The 23,396-nt window shown below is 36.3% G+C and overlaps 1 protein-coding gene across 1 annotated transcript in view; it reads left to right on the plus strand.

Moving 5' to 3' along the window:
- The window catches only part of LOC136794202 (uncharacterized), a 134,038-nt gene that overhangs the window by 21,292 nt on the left and 89,350 nt on the right, over positions 1–23,396 (plus strand). Inside the window, exons 5-7 of the mRNA XM_067033496.1 lie at positions 5,141–5,273; positions 12,718–12,892; positions 15,213–15,337. Coding sequence (XP_066889597.1) covers positions 5,141–5,209 — 69 coding nt within the window. The 3' untranslated portion in view covers positions 5,210–5,273; positions 12,718–12,892; positions 15,213–15,337. The remainder of the gene's footprint in view (positions 1–5,140; positions 5,274–12,717; positions 12,893–15,212; positions 15,338–23,396) is intronic.

The raw sequence follows: 23,396 nt of genomic DNA on the forward strand, positions 1-23,396 counted from the left end.
TTTTTCCAGGGATGCAAGGATGATTCAACATCTGCAAATCAATCAGCATGATACAAAATGAAGGATAAAAATCATATGATCATCTCAATAGATGCAGAAAAAGCATTTGACAAAATTCAAAACCCATTTATGGTTAAAAAAATCAGTCTCAATAAAGTAGGTATAGCGGGAACGTTCCTAAACATATACATGACAAGCCCACAGCTAACATCATACTGAAAGGTGAAAAGCTTTCAGCTCTAAAATCCAGAACAACAGAAGTGTGCCCACTCTTGCCACTTTTATTCAACATAATATTGGAAGTCCTAGTCACAGCAGTTAGGTTAGAAAAAGAAATAAAAGGCATCCATACTGGAAAAGTAGAGGTAAAACTGTCACTATTTGTGGATGACATGATTTTATATGTAGAAAACCCTGAAGACTCTACCAAAAAAACTGTTAGAACTAATAAACAAATCCAGCTAAGTTATAGGGAACAAAATCAGTATATAAATATTGGTTGCATTTCTATACTCTAAAATGAGTTATCAGAAAGAGAGATTAAGAAAATAGTACCATTTACAATTGCACTGAATACCTACAAATAAATTTAACCAAAAAGATAAAAATAGATTAAAAATAAAGATAAAAGATAAAAATGTTAACAGTGTTAACATTTAACATTGTTAAAATGTCCGTATTACCCAAAGCTATCTACAGATTCATTGCAATCCCTATCAAAATTCCATGGCACTTTTTACAGAAATAGAGCAATTGTAAAATTTGTATGGGCTAGAAAAGATCCGAGATAGCCAAAGCAATCTTGAGAAACAAGAACAAAGCTGGAGGCACCAAGCTCCCTGATTTCAAACTATATTGCAAAGCTATAGTAATCAAAGCAGTATGGTATTGGCATATAAACAGATACATAGATCAATGGAACAGAATAGAGACCTCAGACATAAACCCATGCATATATGATCAATTAATTTGTGACAAAGGACTAAGGATACACAATGGGAATAAACAGTTTCTTGAGTAATGGTGTTGGGAAAATTGGACAGCAACACAAAAAAGTATGAAACTAGATCACTATCTTACACCATATACAGGAATTAGGTCAAAATGGATTAAAGATTCAAATGTAAGACCTGAAACCATAAACCTTCTAGAAGAAAACATAAGTGACATTGGTCTTGGTGGTGATTTTTTGGGTATGACTCCAAAAGCAAAGGCAGCATAAGCAAAAATAAACAAGTGGAACTACATCAAACTAAAAAGTTTCTGCCCAGTAAAGGAGATCATCAACAAAAGAAAAAGGCAACCTATGGGATGGGAGAAAGTATTTGCCAATCATATATATGATAAGAGGTTAATATTGAAAATATATAAGGAACTCATACAAATCAAGAGCAGAAGAAAATCCAATTTAAAAATGGGCAGAGGACATAGCACAGGGAGATCACCTCTGTGCTTTGTGACCACCTAGAGGGGTGGGATAGGGAGGGTGGGAGAGAGGGTGATGCAAGAGGGAAGAGATATGGGAACATATGTATATGTATAACTGATTCACTTTGTTGTAAAGGAAAAACTAACACACTATTGTAAAACAGTTATACTCCATAAAGATGTTTAAAAAAAAAAAAAAAAGTGTGGGATATAGAAAAAAAAAAAAAAAAAGGGCAGAGGACCAGAACAGACACGTTTCCAAAGAAGACATACAGATGGGCAACAGGCACATGAAAAGATGCTGAACATCACTCATCATCAGGGAAATGCACATCAAAATCACAATAAAATACCATCTTACACCTGTTAGAATGGCTTTATCAAAATGACAAGAAATAACAAGTATTGGTGAGGATGTGGAGAAAAGGGACACTTGTGTACTGTTGGTGGAATGTAAATTGGTGCAGCCACTATGGAAAACAGTTTGGAGGTTTCTCAAAAAGTTAAAAATAGAACTACCATATGATCCAGCAATTCTACTCATGGGTATATGTCCAAAGGAAATAAAAACATTAACTCAAAATATCTCTACAACCCTACTGTAATTGCAGTATTATTTATAATAGCTGAGATATGGAAATAATTTATGTGTTCAATGATAGAAGAATGGATAAAGAAGATGTGGTATCATATATAATGGAATACTACTAAGCCCTAACAAAGAATGAAATCTTGCCATTTGTGACAACATTGATGGACCTTGAGGGTATTAGGCTAAGTGAAATAAACCAGACAGAGAAAGACAAATACCATGTGATTTCACTTACACGTGGACTCTAAGAAATAAAACAAATGAACAAACAAAACAGAAAAAAAACCCAAACTCATAATACAGAGAACAGATTTGTAGCTGCCAGAGCAGAACTGGGTGGCCGGTGGGGCAAAGGAGTAAAGAGGATAAAGAGGAACAAACTTGCAGTTATAAAATAAATAAGTCATGGGGATGTAATGTACAGTATGATGACTGTAGTCAATATTGTATTATTTATTTGAAAATCACAAAGGGAATAAATCTTAAACGTTCTCATCAAACGAAGAAAAAAAGTTTGTAACTTTGTATGGTGATGGGTGATAATTAGACTTATTGCAGTGATCATTTCACAGTATATATAAATATAAAATCATTATGTTGTACACTTGAACCTAATATATGTCAATTAAACCTCAATTTTTTACATGAAATTAACAGTTTATTAATTTAAAATATCAATACAACTAAAAGTCAAACAAACAAAAAACAAAGTAGCAACAATAATAATTTCTGAAAAAAGTTTTCACTAACAACTCCTTCATTTAGCACAGCAACTATTTCCACTTTTGTGTATTACCATCTATTTCTGATCTGCATAGTTATATTTTATTTAATTAAAATTATAAAACAGTATATTGTTTTATATAATGCTTTTTAATTACCACTACATTATAATATTTTGGCTTCCTATATAGTCTTAATCATTATACTTTTAAATGTCTACCTATCTATCCTATTCAGTGACATGTACTTAGCTGGTAATGTGTACTTAGCTGGGCTCCTATATTTGGACATCTGTATAGCTTTTTAAAAAAATAATTAACAGTGAATATTTTATAAATGCTGTATTTGGTTTTTTGTTTGTTTTCACATCTGCTAATTATATTTTTTAAGGATAAATTCCCAGGAATGCTATTTCTGAGACAAAGTGTATAAACAGCTTCGTAGTCTGTATAGTTATACTAATTTTTTTTTTAATGTTTAAATTTATTTATTTATTTATTTGGCTGTGTTGGGTCTTCATTTCTGTGTGAGGGCTTTCCCTAGTTGTGGCAAGTGGGGGCCACTCTTCATCGCGGTGCGTGGGCCTCTCACTGTCGTGGCCTCTCTTGTTGCGGTGCACAGGCTCCAGACGCGCAGGCTCAGTAGTTGTGGCTCACCGGCCCAGTTGCTCTGCGGCATGTGGGATCCTCCCAGACCAGGGCTTGAACCCATGTCCTCTACATTGGCAGGCGGACTCTCAACCACTGCGCTACCAGGGAAGCCCAGTTATACTAATTTTTATGTGCATTAGCAGAATTTTTCATTCAACATCACATAATTTCAGAAAATATGCTAATTAAGTTTTGTCTTGTGTGATGTATTTGTTATTCTAGCACAAGTGATAAGTAAATTTAGGCTTATGAGATGGGGAAGAGTTGGATTAAAGGAATTCCAGAAAAAAGGTGATATGTGACTAGGAATTGTATTATGATGATGAGAGTTCCCTGTTGAAAGCATAAGAAAAACATTCATGGACTAGGGACAGAACGATAGTCACAAACAGGTATAGGCAAAATGTAAATAGCAAGAAAAAAAATGAAACAAAAAACAGTTTCAGTTAACATTAGTTTTCTTTTTAGTAAGCATATTGTCGATCTTAGATGGAGAATGATGCCTGGAAGCCAAAGATGGCTCCATCTTCAACAGGAGATCAGGATGAGGGTTTGAAAAGAAATGGGACAAGAAATCTCAGTTTTTAAAAATGCAAAAAAAAAGAAACAAATTCTTTCTCAAAATGCCCATTACTTTCCTTTCCTTTTCCTCAGGTAATTACTTAAACAGAGGAAAGCAAATTGGATATATTAATTAATAGAAAGATGTTAAAGAATGAATTATTAACTTATTATTCCTCCCAAGAATTTTGTGGGAAAATGTGTTAAAGGACTGAACTCTAAAGGCATAATCCTAGACAACCTGGTAAAAAGAGGAGTGATAACTGTGGATAGAAAAGTTTGGCTTTTCACTATTTAGTTCCTGATTCTCCTGCCCAATTATGAAGGAGCTTAGGAAAAATTAAAAGGTGACTCAAGATGCCTAATGCCTGGGTACAAATCCCATTTAAGTCACAAACTATCTATAAGTTCAAGGGTAAGTCAGGAACCATTAATTCTCTCATTTATCAAATGGAAGAGATATCATATCTGTCCTATCTAACTTAGAGGAAATTGCTTCGGAGAGAATAAACCCACAGGATTCAAGAGATTAGCAAAACTTCAGCCTTCATTTAGATAAAATCGAAAGCTATAGTGGTACTTGTCATTGTCCACCTAAATTTGTTTGTACATTTCTGGAAAACTATAGTTGATTTTTAAAATTAGCTTCAGCTACCCAATTAAAACTGATAGTTTTCTGATTATAATTATCGATTGAGTTTCTTTAATTGTTGAGCGGGGGTAAATTATGACTTCAAAACAGAGGAGTTTTCTTGTAATACACCAATTTCAACCTGATTTCTAATTCTTGGGTTGTAACTTATGGACTAACATTTTCATTATGCTTTAAATCTCAATAATTTTTGAAGTAGTTACTGTGTGCAAGGCACAATGCAGTAAGGGCAGCAGAAGGTGAGGATTTGATGATGAATGAATCTTGGACCTCCCTGTGAAGAGCTTGCAGATGTGTTATTTGTTTAAAGGCTAAACTGAAGCTCTGGTTGGAAATTAAATTTCTCAAGGAGACAGCAAAGCAAGGAAAGAAGAGGCCTCATGATGTAATCAAGATATTTCTAATGAATGCCTCTTAGACAAGGCAACTGGGACAGGTTAATCAGTAGAGTCAGTTAGAGCTGGGAAAAATAAGTGATGCATAAACATCTTAAAACACATAAATCTACTTTCCTTTAATTCTCTCTTGATGCAGGGTCAAGGTTTTTGCTTTGTGTGTGGATCTGTTGTTGGTTGGAGCTCACCATCGTCTGTTAAGCCATAGAACATCATTCAGCTTCCAGTTTTAGCTTTGTTGAGTGGTGCAAGAACTTAAAGACACATGCATGGTAAGGTCACTCTATGTAATATATGTCTAGATTTGAAGAATATTTTTCTTGGCCTTGTTTTTCACCTAATTTGACTGCAATTTTTCTTTAAGCTACTAACCATTATGAAGCTTTTCCAAACCACTCATATTAATTTTCATAGAAACAACTCTTTTTTTACTCTCATATCTCATTAGTTTATATAACATTTGATTAAATTACATAATAAAAACAGCAAGTGTAATTGCATAAACAGTTTTTAGAATAAACTTTGTCTCTACTGACTGAGCATATAGGTCAGTAAGTATACACAGATGGATTGGAGGTTCACTTTTTTGTGCCAGGAGCCTTCAGCCCTGAAGTGTGGTGGGGAAGGAACCCATTTACAGAGAGGGGAAGAGCCTCCTCCAATCCTGTGAATTAGTTACCTGGAGTTAAGGGCTTCTACTGTACATTCAAAGGCTAGTGAGATAAAAGGAGGAATTGGTGATTAAGAACAAGGTATGTGAGAGAAGTAACAGTGAAAGCAAAGGTGTTGGGGAGAGAGTACTTAGAAGAGAGAGGGGAGTCTTGCTGATTGAGTTACAGAGAGGTCAAGTAAAGTTAACTGATTAGGGGTGGGGTGGAAGATTGCAGTACTTGGGGAATAAATTGGTGATAGATAATTAAGGGAAAAGAAGTAGTAAAAGTGGACTCTGATTTTGTCATGTTTGGCTGAGAAGGAAGATAGATTGGGTGGAGTTTGAGGAAGAAACTAGGTTGAGAAGAAGTTTGGTTTTGGAATTTGGGGTTTTGTTTTTGGATTAGCATACACTTAAAAATTTTAGAAAGGAGCTAGTAGAGAGGAGTAGGTTAAGAATGTAAAGAGCTACATTTAAATATATTAGAATATATGGAAAATGATTTCTTAAGGCAGTGCCCTATTATAGATCACTTTGCATTTTAGAGGCTCAATAAATTATGGAATGAATGGTCTTCATAGTCACCAAAAAGAAGAAAATTGAAAACATTGCCTGGCTAATACAAAAAGAAATTTGCTTGAGGACCTAAGGTCATGTGTGCTTATATTAATTCACTTGGATTAAAGTGTACACCTGAAAAAATGGGCATGGTTGTCTGATAATATCTCAAGTAGAGAATCTGTAAAAATGTCTATTTATTTAAGAAACTAACTCTGCTTTGAAAAGAGTAATTGGTCCATTGAAACCTGTTAGGTATCACTATCAGATATTATGTTTACTAAGAAGCTTATGGCATATGCAAATATTTTATAATGTTAAGTGGAAAAGGTGGAATATAAAATTGTACAAACAATATGATTATAACCATGTTAAAATACTTATAGAGAAGGTAATTTGTTATATCTTACTACTTTTTTTTTTTTTTTTTTGCGGTACGCGGGCCTCTCACTGTTGTGGCCTCTCCAGTTGCGGAGCACAGGCTCCGGATGCATAGGCTCACGGGCCCAGCCGCTCTGTGGCATGTGGGACCTTCCCGGACTGGGGCACGAACCCGTGTCCCCTGCATGGGCAGGCGGACCCTCAACCACTGCACCACCAGGGAAGCCCTATATCTTATTACTTTTAAGTGATTAAATGAAGCAGTGGGGTGGGGCGGAGCAGATATTTTTACTTACTCCTGAAAACCTATTTATTCTTTTCAGGATAATTATGCTTTTGACTCATTTGCAGTTTTTAACATCATTGAGCATATCCCCTGATCATAAGATCTGTTTCTCTACAAGGAGTGAGTTGATAGCACAACATGCAAAAAGAGGGCAAAATCCCTAGCACTAGGCTACGGGGCCACACATTCCCCTCCCTCTTCTCTCTCCCACTGGCAATCAGTTAAGTGCACTGTCCCACTGAGTGACTTCAAATGTGACTTCAGTATCCCTCTCAACATTTGCCTCTAACAATGATGCCTAACACTGTGCCTGGTACATAGTAAACATTGAATATATTTTTATTGAGTGAGTGAATAAACTTGGCACACAAGGTGGAATCTATTTTAGATCTATGCCATGTGTCAAAGTAAATAACAGAGAGATTCACAGGATAAATGTTAAAGAGAGACATAGGAAAGAGAGAAGAAATTCGAGAAAAAAATATAAGATAAAATTTATCTGATTTTAATTGCAGGACAACTTTCTGAGTAGGGAAGCATTAGAAGAAATCACAAAGGAAAACAAATAAATAGATTGGATTACTCAAAAATCAAAACTGTTGTATTTTAAACAATTTTTAAAAACTTAAAAGTAAACAGAATATTTGCATAGACTAGATTGCATAAGTTACATAGATTTAACAACTTTAAGTTATATAATTATATATATAGTTAAACTAGGATAATTTAAAATTGCAAAGTTTATAAACAGAAGGTAAATAACCAGTAAATATGTAAGAAAATATTTAATCTCAGGGATCAAAGAAATGAAAACAATACTAATAATCTCATAAATAATAAAATAAGTTTTTTAAAATGTTTACATTAAGACTGGCTTGTGGTAAAAATATTTTTGAAAGCAATACAGATAGATCAAGCACTGTAAAATATGCCTTCATGCCTTTTGATTTAGTAATTTCCCTTCTAGGAATATATCCATGGAAAGCAATCTAGAACACATGAGAACATTTTTGCATACAAAAATAATCATTACAAAGCTAATTATTGTAGAGAAAAATAGAAACAATCTAAACACTGAACTATTGGGAAATAGTTAAATTTTGGTATAAATGGTATAAAAAATATTAACCAACCATAACTTGTTGTTCTAACTTGGAATCCTCAGAAAGGGACCTTGAAAAAAGGATTTGTGTGCAAGAGGGTTATTAGGAAGAATTCCTGTGAAAAATAAATATAATTTCAGGAAGGATGGCAAACATGCAACCCCATAGAAAGTAATTTTGCTCAATCTGCTTTATTTAGACTACCAATTTAAATTTTAACGTCATCCAGAAACACCCTCACCGACACACCCAGAAATAATATTTAATCAAAATCTGTGCACCCTGTGGTCCAATTGTGTTAACACATAAAATTAACCATCACATGGAGGATGAAGAAGAAAGGAATCAAAGAGAGTTCTCTGTGTTCTACCTTAGATCCTTGTGTGAACAGTGGGTCCATAATTTCTGAAGAGAGTATGAAAAAAGGACAGACTTGAGATACCAATGAGAAGTTTAGTGCTGGACATGTTTTGTGGAGCATATATGGGGCATTCAATTGTAAATATACTGCTTTGGATTTGGATTGGAGATACAGAATTGACAGTGGTCAGTATATAAGCTTTAGAAGGAGAGGATGAAATTCCCCAGAGAAAGTGTGTATAAAAAGAAAGGGTAGAGGGTGAAGGATGGAACCCTGGAGGATTATAAATATGAAAGGGGAGGAGAAGGTCAAAGCCACAGAGGCAAGATAACAGAATGAGACCAGGAACCTAAGGCAAGAGTTTCAAGAATGAAGAAGAGGAAAACTATCATCCGCTGCCAAGAGGTCAAATATGGTAAATACTGAAAAACGTCCAACAAAAATAGGAAATAGGAGGTTTGTGTTATCTCCAGGGAGAAAACGTTACAGCAGTGGGATGGATTGAGAAGTGCCAATACAGAGGAGGTAGAGACATGAAACATACACTTACGCTATCAACAGCTTAGACTGATGGAAAGTGAAGAGATGACTCAGGATGGAAATAGGTTAAAGAATATTTTTCTAAAATGCTGAAGGGAAGATCAGGGATGGAAAGAGGAAAGACAGGGAACAAGGTCCCTGAAGATGAATGAGATCAGAAAGAAATAAGATCCAGAATACATGGAAAGTTTGGTTTCAGACATGCTGGTATTACTGCCAGAAAAGTTCTGGTCCAAATAAACACATGGAAGTTTGTCATTACAATATTAAATTGCATTCTATCATAGGTGATGAATAAAATTTTCTGTAGTTTAGATGTTACCTTTATATATTAGCTTAAGACAGTGCTTAGTTTCATGATTTCAAAAGATATCTTTATCCAAATGGAATAATATATTTGAAATTACTATGTAAACTCTAAAGAACTATATAACTGCCAGCAGTAAAGTCACTGGGAGCGATTTGAAAGAAACGTAATTTCTGTTCTTTATTCTCTACCTAAATAATAATAATATGTCCCAGGGTATATGTTTCGTTTGTAAGAGGTTCACAAAATTCCACTTTCTTGCCTTTCTTTCTTTTTATCTTTTTTTCTTTTTAAAATACCTCCCAAAGATCTCCTTTGCTTTCTATCTTATGGTCCAGTTTTTTCCTGCACTGCTCTAATGATCTTTTCATAGTTCTATATTTTGCTAATTTCTGCCCCCTTGACTCAATCCTGGACCTGTAGCCTAAATTTAATTTTCCTCAAACACTGATTGCTACTTCACTATTCTAGTCAAAATCTTTCAATAGCTCCCCAATTTTCCTGCATTAAATGCAGAATAAAGTCTGTATTTCTTAGCCTGGAATTCAAGGCACTCCATAATCTGGTCTCCACTTTTCTCTTCAACCTTCTCTCTAACTTCTACCTTGTACCTACCTATCTTCCACCCCCTTCAAATTGATATGTTTTGTTTCTTGAAGTTATCTAGATGGACCGAATATTTTTATAAGGGTTGTGTGTTTCCCAACTTTCAGAAGCACCGTTCACACTGCAACATGGTTGGTGCCCACTAGCGTTGTACAGCTTACAACCTGCATAAATGGAAGTGACGGCCCCTGTCTCAGAGCAGAAATATTATTCCAACCTCTGAACTCCAATTATATCATGACCTGCAGCTGGATTTCCCTCTCTATTCTTCTGAAAACCTACATATAGAGAAATTATAACTAGTTCAAATTCAAACCCAGTGTTCAAAATCTTCTGTCAGCTAACTTATCTGTAACCATCTTACCTTATCCTCAACATGAATTATCCATTATGAGTGGGCTGTTGTCTACCATCAGGTCTCTACATGTAGAATGCCCCCCTCTGAGCCATTTCATTCTTTTTCCTTCAACCCTCACTCTTTCCCACCCTCTTCCAACAATTCAAAGACAATCCATCTTTCATGAAACAAAATAGTTTTCACCATCTCTATAAACCTTCAATGACTGTTCTACTCCACAATCATCCTTTCTTTCCTGAATTAGTATTAAGGTTATAATATGTGCTGTAATATTTAGCACTTGGTTAAAATCATATCCTCCATTCATTCGTCTTGCATCAAATTTTGTTGACCACCAACTAGACTATGATTCTTCAGTGGTTGAAACTTTGGCTTTTATAACATTTATATCCCTTGAGCATAATACACAGTCATATAATATTTGCTTATTGATTTGATATTTTCACTAAAATTTAAAAATGATAAAGCTAACCCTTATGTTAGTCTGTAAGATTCTTAAAAATTTAATTTGTAATTTGCAGTGTAATTTCGTAGGTTTTTTTTTTTTTTTTTTACTGTCTAGCATGCTTCTTTTGTCTTTGAGTTCCATTAGGAAACTATGTTTTTATTTCTGCACCTGGTATGACTTTATGAAACTCAAGAAGAGCCAATGGTTTTCTTTCCTGGAGTTTGTGACCTGAGGCTGCTGGTGCCTTTCTTGACTGCCATGGGAAAAATAAAATATCTCCTTAAATAATGAAGACAAAGAAATATAGAAAGAATAGAGAGATGGAGAGAGAGAACTGTAATGAAATTCTTTGAGCCCATAAATCCTTTTATATTTGAGGTCTGCTGCATCCCTGGATTGGCCATTTATATGAGTCAATAAATTCCCCATTTAGGAACTAAGCCACTTTGAATTGGGAGGGTTTCTGTTATTTTGCAACTGAGAGACCGGACTCTTACATTTGTAATACATAAACTTAAGAATGCTAAAATATGGGCTTCATTAGGAAAAAGGGAGTAATGCCAGAATATTGAAGAGGATCAAAGTATTGTAAAATGCACCTACTATTAAAAAAAAATTGAAGCTAGTGTATAATGAAGAAACTTGGGAAAGGAAGTGTATGAATTATATACTTGAACTATAACATTTATACATCTCTTTTTGTTCATAATGTTTTCTTAAGTATCTCTATCAACATCAGTCAACGAAACTTATTTCTAGCAAACTATCTCCAAGTAGGTGAAGGGGTTTGAATTAGTATCTTTCTTACAGATATTTTAACCATTTATACTATTGGTATTCTTCAGAGATTAACCCTTTGCCCAAAACATAGAAAAATCATTGCTATGACTGAGTTTGAATTATTTTACAACATGTTTATAACCTTTTATTATCCATTTAATTCAGGGGTAGTGATGATTACATTTGAACTAGCCATAGGCTTGAAGGTAGAGTGTATTCTTTGGGTTGTATTACGCAAGGTATTTTTAGAGAATAGATGATCTTATTCCTTTGTCCTTTATTCGGTGCTTCCTTGGCACTCGGAAGCCTAGCTTTTGCATTGCATGTACATGCTTAAAGAGGAGCTTAGAGAAGTTCTCTTTTCACCAAACTGTGGGCAGAAAATGACATACTGTGCAGCACGTGCCAAGTAATGAAGCAAATTTCCCACAGAATCACGAGACAGCCCCATCTGTAACTCTGGGGTAGCTGCGGTCTCATGCCAAGTCTTTGCTCTGGAGGAGTTAAATAGGACTCTTTCCCAGAACTTCTGAGAATAGTCATGTCAGTTGAAGGTCCTGATGCCAAGTATCTGATAACCACTGGCCTAGACTCATAGGAGTCCTTTCTACCTAGCAGCTGCCTGGCTTGCTGCAGTTCACTTAGGAGAGGCCATGTTGCTCTTTGACAAAGCAGTGTCTTAATCTGGAAGACCAGGACCCACTTGGATAATCCTGAGATTAGTAACAACTTAAATTATGTTGTATTTACCCTATTAGTAGAGTTGTGAAAACTTCTTCTGCATTTTAGAAAGATTACCACTTAAAATGTGTTGAAATAGAAAATCTTGTGTGGAAATTATAGTTGTCTGATATCTGAGAAAAAAAGTAGCTGTGCTAATTTTCTCTCCTTGGTGATTGATGAGATACAAATCACCAGATAGGCATTTCTATATTGAATTTGTATTGCAAGCTGAAAAACTAAACCAGTTTTAAATTTGATCATCTTCAGGGAGCAATTATGTCATTTTGAGGTGAGGCAGTAAATAACCTATCTTACATACTTCTAATTCTAATCTTCTGTTCTGACTGATCAGAGACTGGCTAGTTCACCTAGGAATAAACTGGGGCACTGAGAAAAAGCAGTAGCAGGTGTGAAATTTTAGAGACAAGGGCCTGAGAGAAAATATTGTTTCTTAGGGTGGCCCTTGAGGGAATAGTGCTTTATTGTTGCAAGCATGCCTAAAGGGCTTCTTCCTTTTGTTTATTTCTTTTAGCGCCTAGGTACTCATCTGTGTTAGTATTAATAAATTACTCTTTGCTTAAGCACTTCATGTAAGAGCCTATTTTCTCCATAGCCTGGAACAACGCCACCACTATCACAAGATGAAACAAGCATGAAAGATTGAGGAGTGCCTTGGTGAAGCAACATCCTGCTTTATTTTCTTTGCTCTTCAGATAATGACTCTGGGGAAGGAAAAGAAACTCCAGAACTACTTTGTTCTCTTCAAAGACTGAGCCTCAGGAGAAAAAGTAAGAAGACAAGACACCTTTCCGGCTGAAGGGCCACAAAACACGCCAGACCTGTGCCTTTATTTTATTATATTGATGATACTGAGTTCAAAAATTACTTACTTTAAAAAAAAAAACAGCTATGGGTAGTCGCTAGAAGAAAACTAATGGTAGTGTTTAAATCAAACTTTAGTTTGTTCATATACATTCTCAGTTACGTTTCCTCTTGAAGAGTGCACAATTTTAATGCCCAAGAGGAAAAAAAAGCAAATGGAAAACCTCTAGATTCTCATCACGCAATCAAATAAATAAAAGACCATGTCTTCATAATTGTTGGACATACACAGATGAGTAAAGAATTGCTGAGATTTACTGTTAGTTGATGTGCTAGTTTCCAGTAAAAAAAAACCCAAATATGAACCCTTGGACTGTCAGTAAGTACGATGTGTAGTGAAACTAAGTGGCTGGTGATGTAGTTTTAGAGGAGCACCTAGACCATGGAAGGGAGAAAAGGAAAGAGAAGGGGAGGATTTTCTCTAGGAGCATAATCTTTCCAGGTCAGTCCCTCTTCTCCAAGCTCAGCGACGTCTAGGCTCCTGTCCTAACCATGGGCTATTCAGGTTTTGGCTTGCCCACCTCCAACCAACTGCATACTCTGTGACCTTGAATAAGCAATTTCACCTTTCCTGCTCTTGGTTACACACCTGTTGTTATGGACCAAACGTGTGTACCCCCTCAAATTCGTAAGTTGCGGCCATAACCCCCCTCGTGACTGTATTTGGAGATAGGGACTGTGAGGAGGCTCATTAAGGTCATCAGGGTGAGGTCCTAATCCGATAGTGTTGGTACCCTTATAAGAAGAGGAAGAGACAGCAGAGCCTTCTCTCTCTGCCCTGCAAGGACATACTGAGAAGGCAGCCTTTTGTGAACGAGATGTGGGCTCTCACCAGAACTGGATCTGTAGGTGCTCTGATCTTGGACTTCCCAGTCTCCAGGACTATGAGAAATGTCTGTTGTTTAAGTGACCAGTTTATGGTAGTTTGTTATAGCAGCCTGAAATGACTAAGACGACTGTAAAATGAGAAAAATGAGGTATACAGATCACCTCTTATACCTTTTCAACACTAACATTTTATAACTGAAGTTAGAGGTTTGAAACAATAATTAGATATCATATTTTGCCTCTTAGCTGAATGTATATATGTGTGTATATGTATATACATATGTCTCTAGATCCTTCTAGATCCTGTTGTGATTCCTTGTGACTTCTCTAAATGTCCATATTCTCTTACACACACTTGCCATCTCTGAATAGAATGTTCAGGCTCTCAAATTGTCTCTTGTTGTTCAATCATATCTTTCCCATCTTCAAACCACATTTGCCCACTTCAATTTCAGCTGGACCAGTCAACCCCATGAGAAGTGCCATGGAAGTGTTAACGAAAAGGATCTAGAGGCCAGAATATATGATAGCAGAAAAGCTTCAGAAGTATGGATGATCTTAGGGTAATTAATAAATATAATTGAGATATTTTAAGGTAGATATAATTATAACTAAAATGCTATTCATGCTGCTATATTTTCCTCACAATTTTTTGATGCCCATTAGGCGTATGAGCCTTGTTAACTAGAATTCCCTCGGAGTCCATGAAACAAATCTCTTTTGCTGATTAGGTAGTTTATTTTGCCAAGGCTTGGAGCTATGGTTACTCTTCTTTGAATCTTGAATAGACGAAAGAAATCCAATATGAGTTTTCTAAAATGAAATTTATACCATGAATTAACATGAAAAAAATGTTAATTGTAATGTTAAAACTTTTATATGTGTTATTAAAAACTCAATATTCTTAATAAAACCTATAATATATTATAGGACTTAATATAAGTCCTGTAATAGCAGAATTAAGTATATTTTTTATCAAAAGTATTAAAAAAAAAGACAGCTCCAAAGCCTTTTTTGAAATAGGCTGGAATATAAACTTTTGTGTATTTATTTACACCAACACATATTATCATTGTTTTAGTATTTGTTCTTGTGTTCTTTTTTTAACTTTGGGGGGAAAAAGTGAAAGATAAGTTATTGACCCTTGAGCTGGAAAGTCCGAGAGTTGGGCCAGTAGATTGAGGTAGGCAGTGTATGTATCCAGAGCCCCAGCTCTGTGACTCTTTCTGTACTCCAGGATCATCTTTATTTAGAGGATGAACCTTTGTGTTGGGAATTTTCATATAGAGTAGCTGCATGACTGGTTTCTGAAAGACGACTGTATGTCACTTCATAAAGTTTTAATAGGACAGTACTTGTGCTTGCATGGAAAACTCTTGGCTACTTACTTTATGACAGTGGGAGAGTCACGTGTTCTGGATGCCAAGGGGAGAGTCTTTCCAGTGGCTGGCTGATTCCAAAAGAAATCAGACGACGACCCCTGACATGTTTACTGAGGAGATTTTTGCACCATCATCATGCAGGTACCAGTGGCTTGAACTTTCAAACATTTAGCTGCCTGACTTCAGAGATGTTTGATATAAGACAATTTATTCTGTTCTGTTCTATTATACATTTTCCCAATGTAACACCAATAGCTATTTTACCTTCCTGTTATTGATATACTGATATTATTTCCTATTTGTAAACCACTTAATGAGTCAACATGAACATCCATTTTATCTCCTTTTGGAAGAAAAAAGGATCAATTATCAACCATATCACTTAATTGCAGTATATGATGGGCGGGCTTTGGCTAAACTCCATGAGGAGCATGACCAGGTCTGTTTTGTTTATTCCCCCTTATGCTCTCCAACAGTTTCTCCTGCCAGTCCTCTGAAATCCCACCAATACATTTCTTTTTTACTTAATATTTACCAGTTTGACCAGAGGGAACAGAGATACCCATTCTCTTTAATCCATTTGATCTTACTTATATTATTATATACTTATAATAATACCTTTGTTTATATTTAAAGTACAGATTATAATGCACATTCACATACTTCTCATCGAATCCTCATAACCACCTCAAGGTTAGCTTATGTGGTCAAATTATGCCCTCCCTTAGCACCTGATTTACCTTTGCAGAATTTAGTAATTGCCTATTTAATATCTATCTGTGTGCCTTGCACAGTGCTTAGCAGACAGTATCTGTTGAATCAGTACTTGCCAAAGGAATGGATGACTTGATGAATGAATGAAAGTTTCTATCCCTATTTCATAGTTGAGAAAACTGAGAATCGGAACATCTGAGTAACTTGACTAAATTCAGAGTTCAAAATAGGTTGAGTCAGGGCTCAAACTCTTTTGGACTTCAAGCCCTTCCTTTTTCCCAATCCAGCCACTAGACTGCAGAGAAAATACAAAGACAAATTTATCAAACACATAGAATTTATAGAAGCCAAATAGGAAGTATGATTGTATGTTAGTTTCCTAGTGCTGAGGAAACAAAGTACCACAAACTAGGTGGCTTAAAACAATAGAAATTTATTTTCTCACAGTTCTGGAGGCCATAAGTACAAATCAAGGTGTCAGACGGCTTGGGTCTTTCTTGGGAGCTCAGAGAGAGGATCTGTTCTAGGGCTCTCTCCTCGCTTCTGGTGGTTGACAGCAATCCTTGGCTTTCCTTGGTTTGCAGCTGTATCTCTCCAATTTCTGCCTTTGTCTTTACACGGCTTTCTATTCTATGCGTCTGGTATCCTCTGTCCTTCTTATAAGGACACCAGTGGTTGGATTTAGAGCCCACTCTAATCCTGTATGACCTCATCTTAACTTGTGTCTTAATTACATCTCCAAAGACGCTATTTCCAAGTTAGATCACATACACAGGTACTAGGGGTTAGGACGTCAGCTTGTCTTTCGGGAGAACACAGTTCAAACCACAGCAGATGATTTTTTTTAAAGGGAATAATATGTGAGTAATTTAAATATGGTTGAATTATTTCCACAAGTAACACTTGCCATAGGACTAAGGTTATAACTTTATTAAATCACTTAGTACAACATTTCCTCAAGTGTGTTTTTTAAACTAGTCTGTGGGATAATAGGAGGTACTGCTTAGGGGGGGGAAAGGGTCTTATTATTAAATAGTTTTAAGAAACAGTAGGTCAAAGAAAGTTAAATGGCCTTACAGGCTATTTACAGTGCTCCTCCGAGACTTTAATATGCCAGAGTACATTGGGAAGATGTAGTACATTTCCCAAACTGATATAATGACAGACCATTTTTTAACTTGAGTGCTGTCCCAGGGAACACCCTTTATGAGACCCTGACTTCACAGGTAACATTATGTTGTAACTATCTGTTTACAAATTTGTCTCAGTAGGTTGTAAGCTTCTGAAAGGCAGAATCCATATTTCACTAATTTTTGAATCCTTAGAACATGCTTAGCATCTGACAGCTATAGGGCCATGTGGTTGTACAGGACAGCGGTCCCCAACCTTTTTGGCACCAGGGACCGGCTTTGTGGAAGACAATTTTTCCATGGACCTGGGGGTGAGGGGGATGGTTTTTGGATGATTCAAGCACATTACATTTATTGTGCACTTTATTTCTATTATTATTACATTGTAATATATAATGAAATAATTATACAACTCACCATAATGGAGAATCAGTGGGAGCCCTGAGCTTGTTTTCACTTGCCACTCACTGATAGGGTTTTGATATGAGTCTGCAAGCAATTGATTTATTATGGTCTCTGTGCAGTCAAACCTCTCTGCTAATGATAATCTGTATTTGCAGCCACTCCCCAGCGCTAGCATCACCGCCTCAGCTCCACCTCAGATCATCAGGCATTAGATTCTCATAAGAAGCACACAACCTAGATCCCTCGCATGCTCAGTTCACAGTAGGGTTTGCGCTCCTGTGAGAATGTGATGCCGCCACTGATCCGACAGGAGGCTGAGCTCAGGCAGTAATGAGAGCAACGGGGAGCAGCTGTAAATACAGATGAAGCTTCACTCACTCACCCACCACTCACCTCCTGCTGTGTGGCCTGGTTCCTAACAGGCCATGGACCGGCACCAGTCTGTGGCCTGGGGGTTGGGAACCCCTGGTGTAGGATACAAATAAATGATGCTTACTGGACTTGTGTAACCCAACCACACTGGACACATAGAGTGGTATTTTACCAGTAAGGATTTCTTTTAGCTATGTCACAAATCCTGGCCACTCTTCCCTGACCATAAAGGGGTTACTTTTTTCTCAGATAATAAGAAATGTGGGAGGAGGCAGTCCAGAACTGATGGACAGCTGCTCAAAAGGAATCATCAAAGACGCGGATCATCTTGTTTCAGTCTTCTGTAATAGGAGGTTTCCTCTCAATGTTGCAGAATGGCTGCTTCATAGCCAGCCTCCACTTCTGGGCGCCAGGCAGGAAGGAAAAATCTGTTTTCCTTCTCTCTCTCCTTCCTTCCTTCCTTCCTTCCTTCCTTCCTTCCTTCCTTCCTTCCTTCCTTCCTTCCTTCCTTCCTTCCTTCCTTCCTTCTCTCCCTCCCTCCCTTCCTTCTTTCCTTCCTTCCTTCTTGCTCTTCCTCCCTCTCCCTCCTTCCTCCCCCACCCCTCTCTTTCCCTTTTTGTTTTTGTAACATTTAAGAAAACAGTAGCTTTCCTAGAAATCGTACCAAGAATTTCAGCCTATATTTTACTGTCCAGCCTATATTTTATTGTCCAGCATCTGGTCACACAGTCTCCCCCAGGTGCAAGGGAGTTTAAGTAGGTGTCCTTTTAGGCTCATTGGCAAGCCCCCCCAAATGGGATCCCATTGGCAAAGAAGAATGAGAGAAGGGCTTTTCAGTAGCAAGGTCTTGAATCCCGTGCAATATAGGTTTGTTTGTCGCTATTGTTATTGTTAACAGTACTGGAGTTGTGACTGGTGCTGACCTATTTATAGAAAAGGAAAGGTTTTTTTAATTTACATATTTTAAATTCCATAAAGAAGAAATTTGTTTCAATAATCACTTAAGCTGTTAGGTTATATAACCTGCTAGTAATAAACTATTTTGATGGGAGAGAAAAATGTGTTGGAGAGTGTCCCAGGAATTCTGGACACAGAATAGTAGGCTAATTGAGTGCCTATGCAGTCATTGGATAAACTCACAATTCAACTGAACAAGAAATTAAATATATAACCTCAAAATATTTCATGATTCATTGCACTGGGAAACCAGTATTAACTTATTGCATCCTATTGATTCAGCATGATAAATAGAGCATTTTAATGGGGACTTTGATTCCATAATGATTCAGTTTCCAACATCTGAAGAAATTTTATATCAGCCAGCAGAACAGCTAGCAATCTTGAGCCATGCTGGTATGATGTTTGCTTTTCAAAGTTGGTGCCCTTTCCCTCTTAGATACAGCCATACTCAATTAAAATCATGCAATGTTGGCTAAATAACAGGGCAGCAACCAAGATTGAAATTGTGGAGAAAAATTCCAAAGCATGTCTGAATAATAGGAAGCAGGAACTCAAAAGTAGAAACTGCTTTCTGCTGTAATCACACCAGTGCAGCCGTTAGAGATTTTTCCATTGATTTTGGGAGTGTAGGAGACACAAATTATAAATAAATAACTGTAGCAGCATTGCCATGGCTTTTTCTGTCACATTTAATTAATTGGAAGTTTGGACAACTTAGGACTTTGATATAGCTGCTTTATTTGTCTTTCATTCTATTCTTAGGCTTCCTGTTCCTATTTAGAAGGTAGCTCTCCTTCAGTTTGTTTTAATCTTAATATCAAGACAGTTAATCAAGGAATTGCTCATCAATGATTACATCATTAAACATGATGTTCTAGCACCTCTGACTTCTCAAACATGAAGCAAGTGGGACTGACCTCACTCTCCCTCAGATGTCTGCTCATAAAACCCTATTTTTAGGGAGAGAATGCAGAAGATTTTAGCTCTGTCACATCTCCCAAAGATTAGGGAATTGAAGAGAGTATAACCCCCCACCGCCACCGAAACTCATTAAGACCAGACCAGAGGTTTAGACAAACCTCAGCCCCGGACTCTGTCGCCAAATTCCCTGATAGGTACACGGTACGTTTTCACTGTGTTTCACTTCTTTAGGTTCTAAATGAAGCCCTGTGTATTGTGCTGAGGACATGCTAGGCCTTAGGCTCCTAGGTAGCCTCTCAGGGCCCTTTCTTCATTTCTTCCTGCCTGAGGGACTTTGCACAGGCTGTTCTTTTTGCCTAGAACATTCCTCTCTCCCCTATTTCCTTTTGTCCTACATTCCCTTCAGGTCTTGTTTTAAATTTCACTGGCATACTAGGTGAGTTTTTCTCAGTTATGAACTCCCAAATACACTTCTACTTTACTTAGCATATTTATAATTATTAATAATTCCTCAATTATTTAGGTAGTATCTTACCTTCTTCCTTGGGTGCAATGTAATAGAAGCAGGTCTGAGATATATGAGAGGAATAGAGCACTGTGGAGCTGACCCAACATTGGGCTCGCATTTCTATTTTAACCCTAATAACAATGTATTATAATAACCTCTGTACATGATGCTTTTTTCTATCAAATTATTTGTGCCCCAGAACTGAATACTTGTTCTCCTATGCAAGTATTCCCATAACATAGGAGCTGACAATCTAGAGTCTAGTCATCTACTCATGAAAAGTAATTAACTTTTCAAGCCATCATATGCCAAATATCAAACAAATAAGCAAATGTGGTAGAGCTGTACTATCCATTCTGTTGGCCTCTAGCCACAAATGAGATGGAGAAGCAATTTATTTTGATAGTCATTTTAGTTCCTAGAGATGGCATAAAGTCTGTAAATATAAATTTAAATGCTACACAGTTAATAAAGCATATCATAATGAAATTCTGCATATTGGCTAAAGCAGTGCCTCAAAATACTGAAGATACAGATGCAGAATTAAAACTAGAGGGCTGAATATTATAACAGGATGTGGAAGAAAAGCAAGACATGATATTAGTGGAAGTTTACTATTTTTAGGACTTGCTTGGGCCATATTCATGTCTCTCAACAATATATAGAAGTTTGTAAAATATTGTTAACTTCTAAATCGTATACTATGTGAATGAATTGCTTATTCAAAAATAAAACTAAGAATAGGGAAAAATTGTAATATTAATATGCTTTATTTTTAACTCTTGGTTAACTAATACATCTTTTTAAGTTGGTTATATAAAAATTATTATATTCTTAGAAGATGATGTTTGAAATTATAAACATACTTTAAAATATATATATTTTGAAGATTGGTTTCAGGAAACTAAGATAGAAATAAGTAGTGCAGATGACAATGGGGATGATGGAACCATAACCAGTACACGTTTGTATAAATTGTGAAGACCTTGCTGAGAGCACAGTTATAGAACTACTTCCCAGATAACTGGTTTCATGAAGTTCTTCCATGATTATGTAGCAATTCTGATTTTTGTTATCATTGTTCCATAATTAAGAGGCTGTGGTTTTCAAGAGTTTTTCCCTTTGATCCATTTGACGTGCAGAATGTTTTTATTATTCTCCACACTCAAAACAGCTTCCCACCCAATTATTTTTTATTTCAAAGGCATTTAACATTTTAGAAATCTCTCTATGACTGAAATGTTAAGACTATGTCTGTTTTTATTGTGAAAATAATGGACGAGCATGTTCCAGTCAATATTTCTGTTTTAAAGTTTGGTGGATGTTTAATGCATTCAATGAATGCTACCGGTTGCATTAATGCAGTCCATTTACAAAATAGCTGCACTTTATAGTCAATATATCAATATTAGTTACCAGATAAATCCTCCAAATCCTCCAAATGAGAAAGTTCAGGTTCCTTTTGTAATATTGCAAAAGCATATTTCTCTCAGGAGACATAATGACTTCAAATAATTTAAAAAGTATACCTGTTTGTTTCCAGTTTCTATAGAAAAATGGGTTGATTCCTTACAAATTATAAATTGAATGGGAAGTTTCCTCTTCTTAGGTTGAGAATTGATTTATGAGAAATCATTGAATCTCTTAGATTTACATTTGTGTATTTGAAACGTGGCTCTTAACTGGTTTGGCTCTTCATGTCACATGGGTTTTAGTAAGGAATAAGGAATATATTTGTCATGCCAAATCCTCCCCCTACCCCACCGTTTTTGTTTTGGCTGCACTACACGGCATGTGGGATCTTAGTTCCCTGACCAGGGATCGAACCATGCCCCCTGAAGTGGAAGCATGGAATCTTAACCACTGGACTGCCAGGAAAGTCCCCAAATCCCCGTTTTGTAATGACAACATGCAGGGGGCAAGAAATCATATGCAATTTCATTTGATTAGTTCTAAAGTGTGGAGGTTCATGACCACTAAAATAGTTATTTCTTAATAATACAGTTTAAATGAAAATACAAAGAGTGGACACATCTTCCAAAATATTGTGTGTTACAGTAAGATATGGTTTATTGGCCACTCTATTAACCTGGCATTTCTCTTAATAATGACATTTGTGTTTTGGCAGTAATAGGTTAGAATGTGATAATTGGTATTTATTATTGTGACCCCAAAGATGTGTAAGATTTTTAAATACCCTCAGACTTATCAAAGAAAGATTAAATTATTTATATTTTCCAAGGCACTTCGGTATCTAGAAAATTGTAATTCTTTGACAATATTTACTCTCTATATAATACAGACAATAACCCTCTATATATTAGAATACCTTATTCCTAGGATATGTTAAAAAAAAAAAGAAACCCTGGGGCTTCCCTGGTGGCGCAGTGGTTGAGAATCCGCCTGCCGATGCAGGGGACACGGGTTCGTTCCCCAGTCCGGGAGGATCCCACGTGCCGCGGAGCGGCTGGGACTGTGAGCCATGGCTGCTAAGCCTGCACGTCCGGAGCCTGTGCTCCGCAACGGGAGAGGCCACAACAGTGAGAGGCCCGCTTACTGAAAAAAAGAAAAAAAAAAAAAAGAAACCCTGGAATTTGCAGTCATTTTCCATTTCAAGTACTTCTTTACAGCATGTTGAAATTCCTGACATATGAATTATTATAGAATATGACTAACTTATTTTCCTTTTATTCATATATTCTGTGGGAAACAAAGTGAAAGTGAAAAGATTTGAATAGTTTTCTATTTAGGAGAACCCCAAATGATGAAATATTGTTCAAGTTATTAGATCCCCTTAACAGTATCACTATTGGTGACTTTCTTCTAATCCAGGAGCTTATAATTGAATAAGAAATAATTGAACTTTCCGAAGTATGAAAAATAGACTGTCTGAAAATTTTAACTAGGGATAAGTTTTTTTTTCAATGTAGTGAAAACCAAAAGGAACATGTTAGGTTCAGCATTAAAAGCAGGTAATATAATCAGTGAATGTATATAAATCAGGATATAAAAAGGATCTTGACTCATAGTGAGATAGAGATCAAACCAATAGGGCAGGCTCTCTATTCTGTTTTGCTTAGAAATAAGTAAATAGGCTGAACTTTAGGTTAACTAAACTCTGGGTGTAAATCAGCCATCTTTCAAGCCCCTGAATTCATTTTCCCCACTGGGTTAACCTCCTTTACTTAAC

This window comes from Kogia breviceps, chromosome 5, assembly GCF_026419965.1.
Source record: "Kogia breviceps isolate mKogBre1 chromosome 5, mKogBre1 haplotype 1, whole genome shotgun sequence".
NCBI classification, from domain to species: domain Eukaryota; kingdom Metazoa; phylum Chordata; class Mammalia; order Artiodactyla; family Physeteridae; genus Kogia; species Kogia breviceps.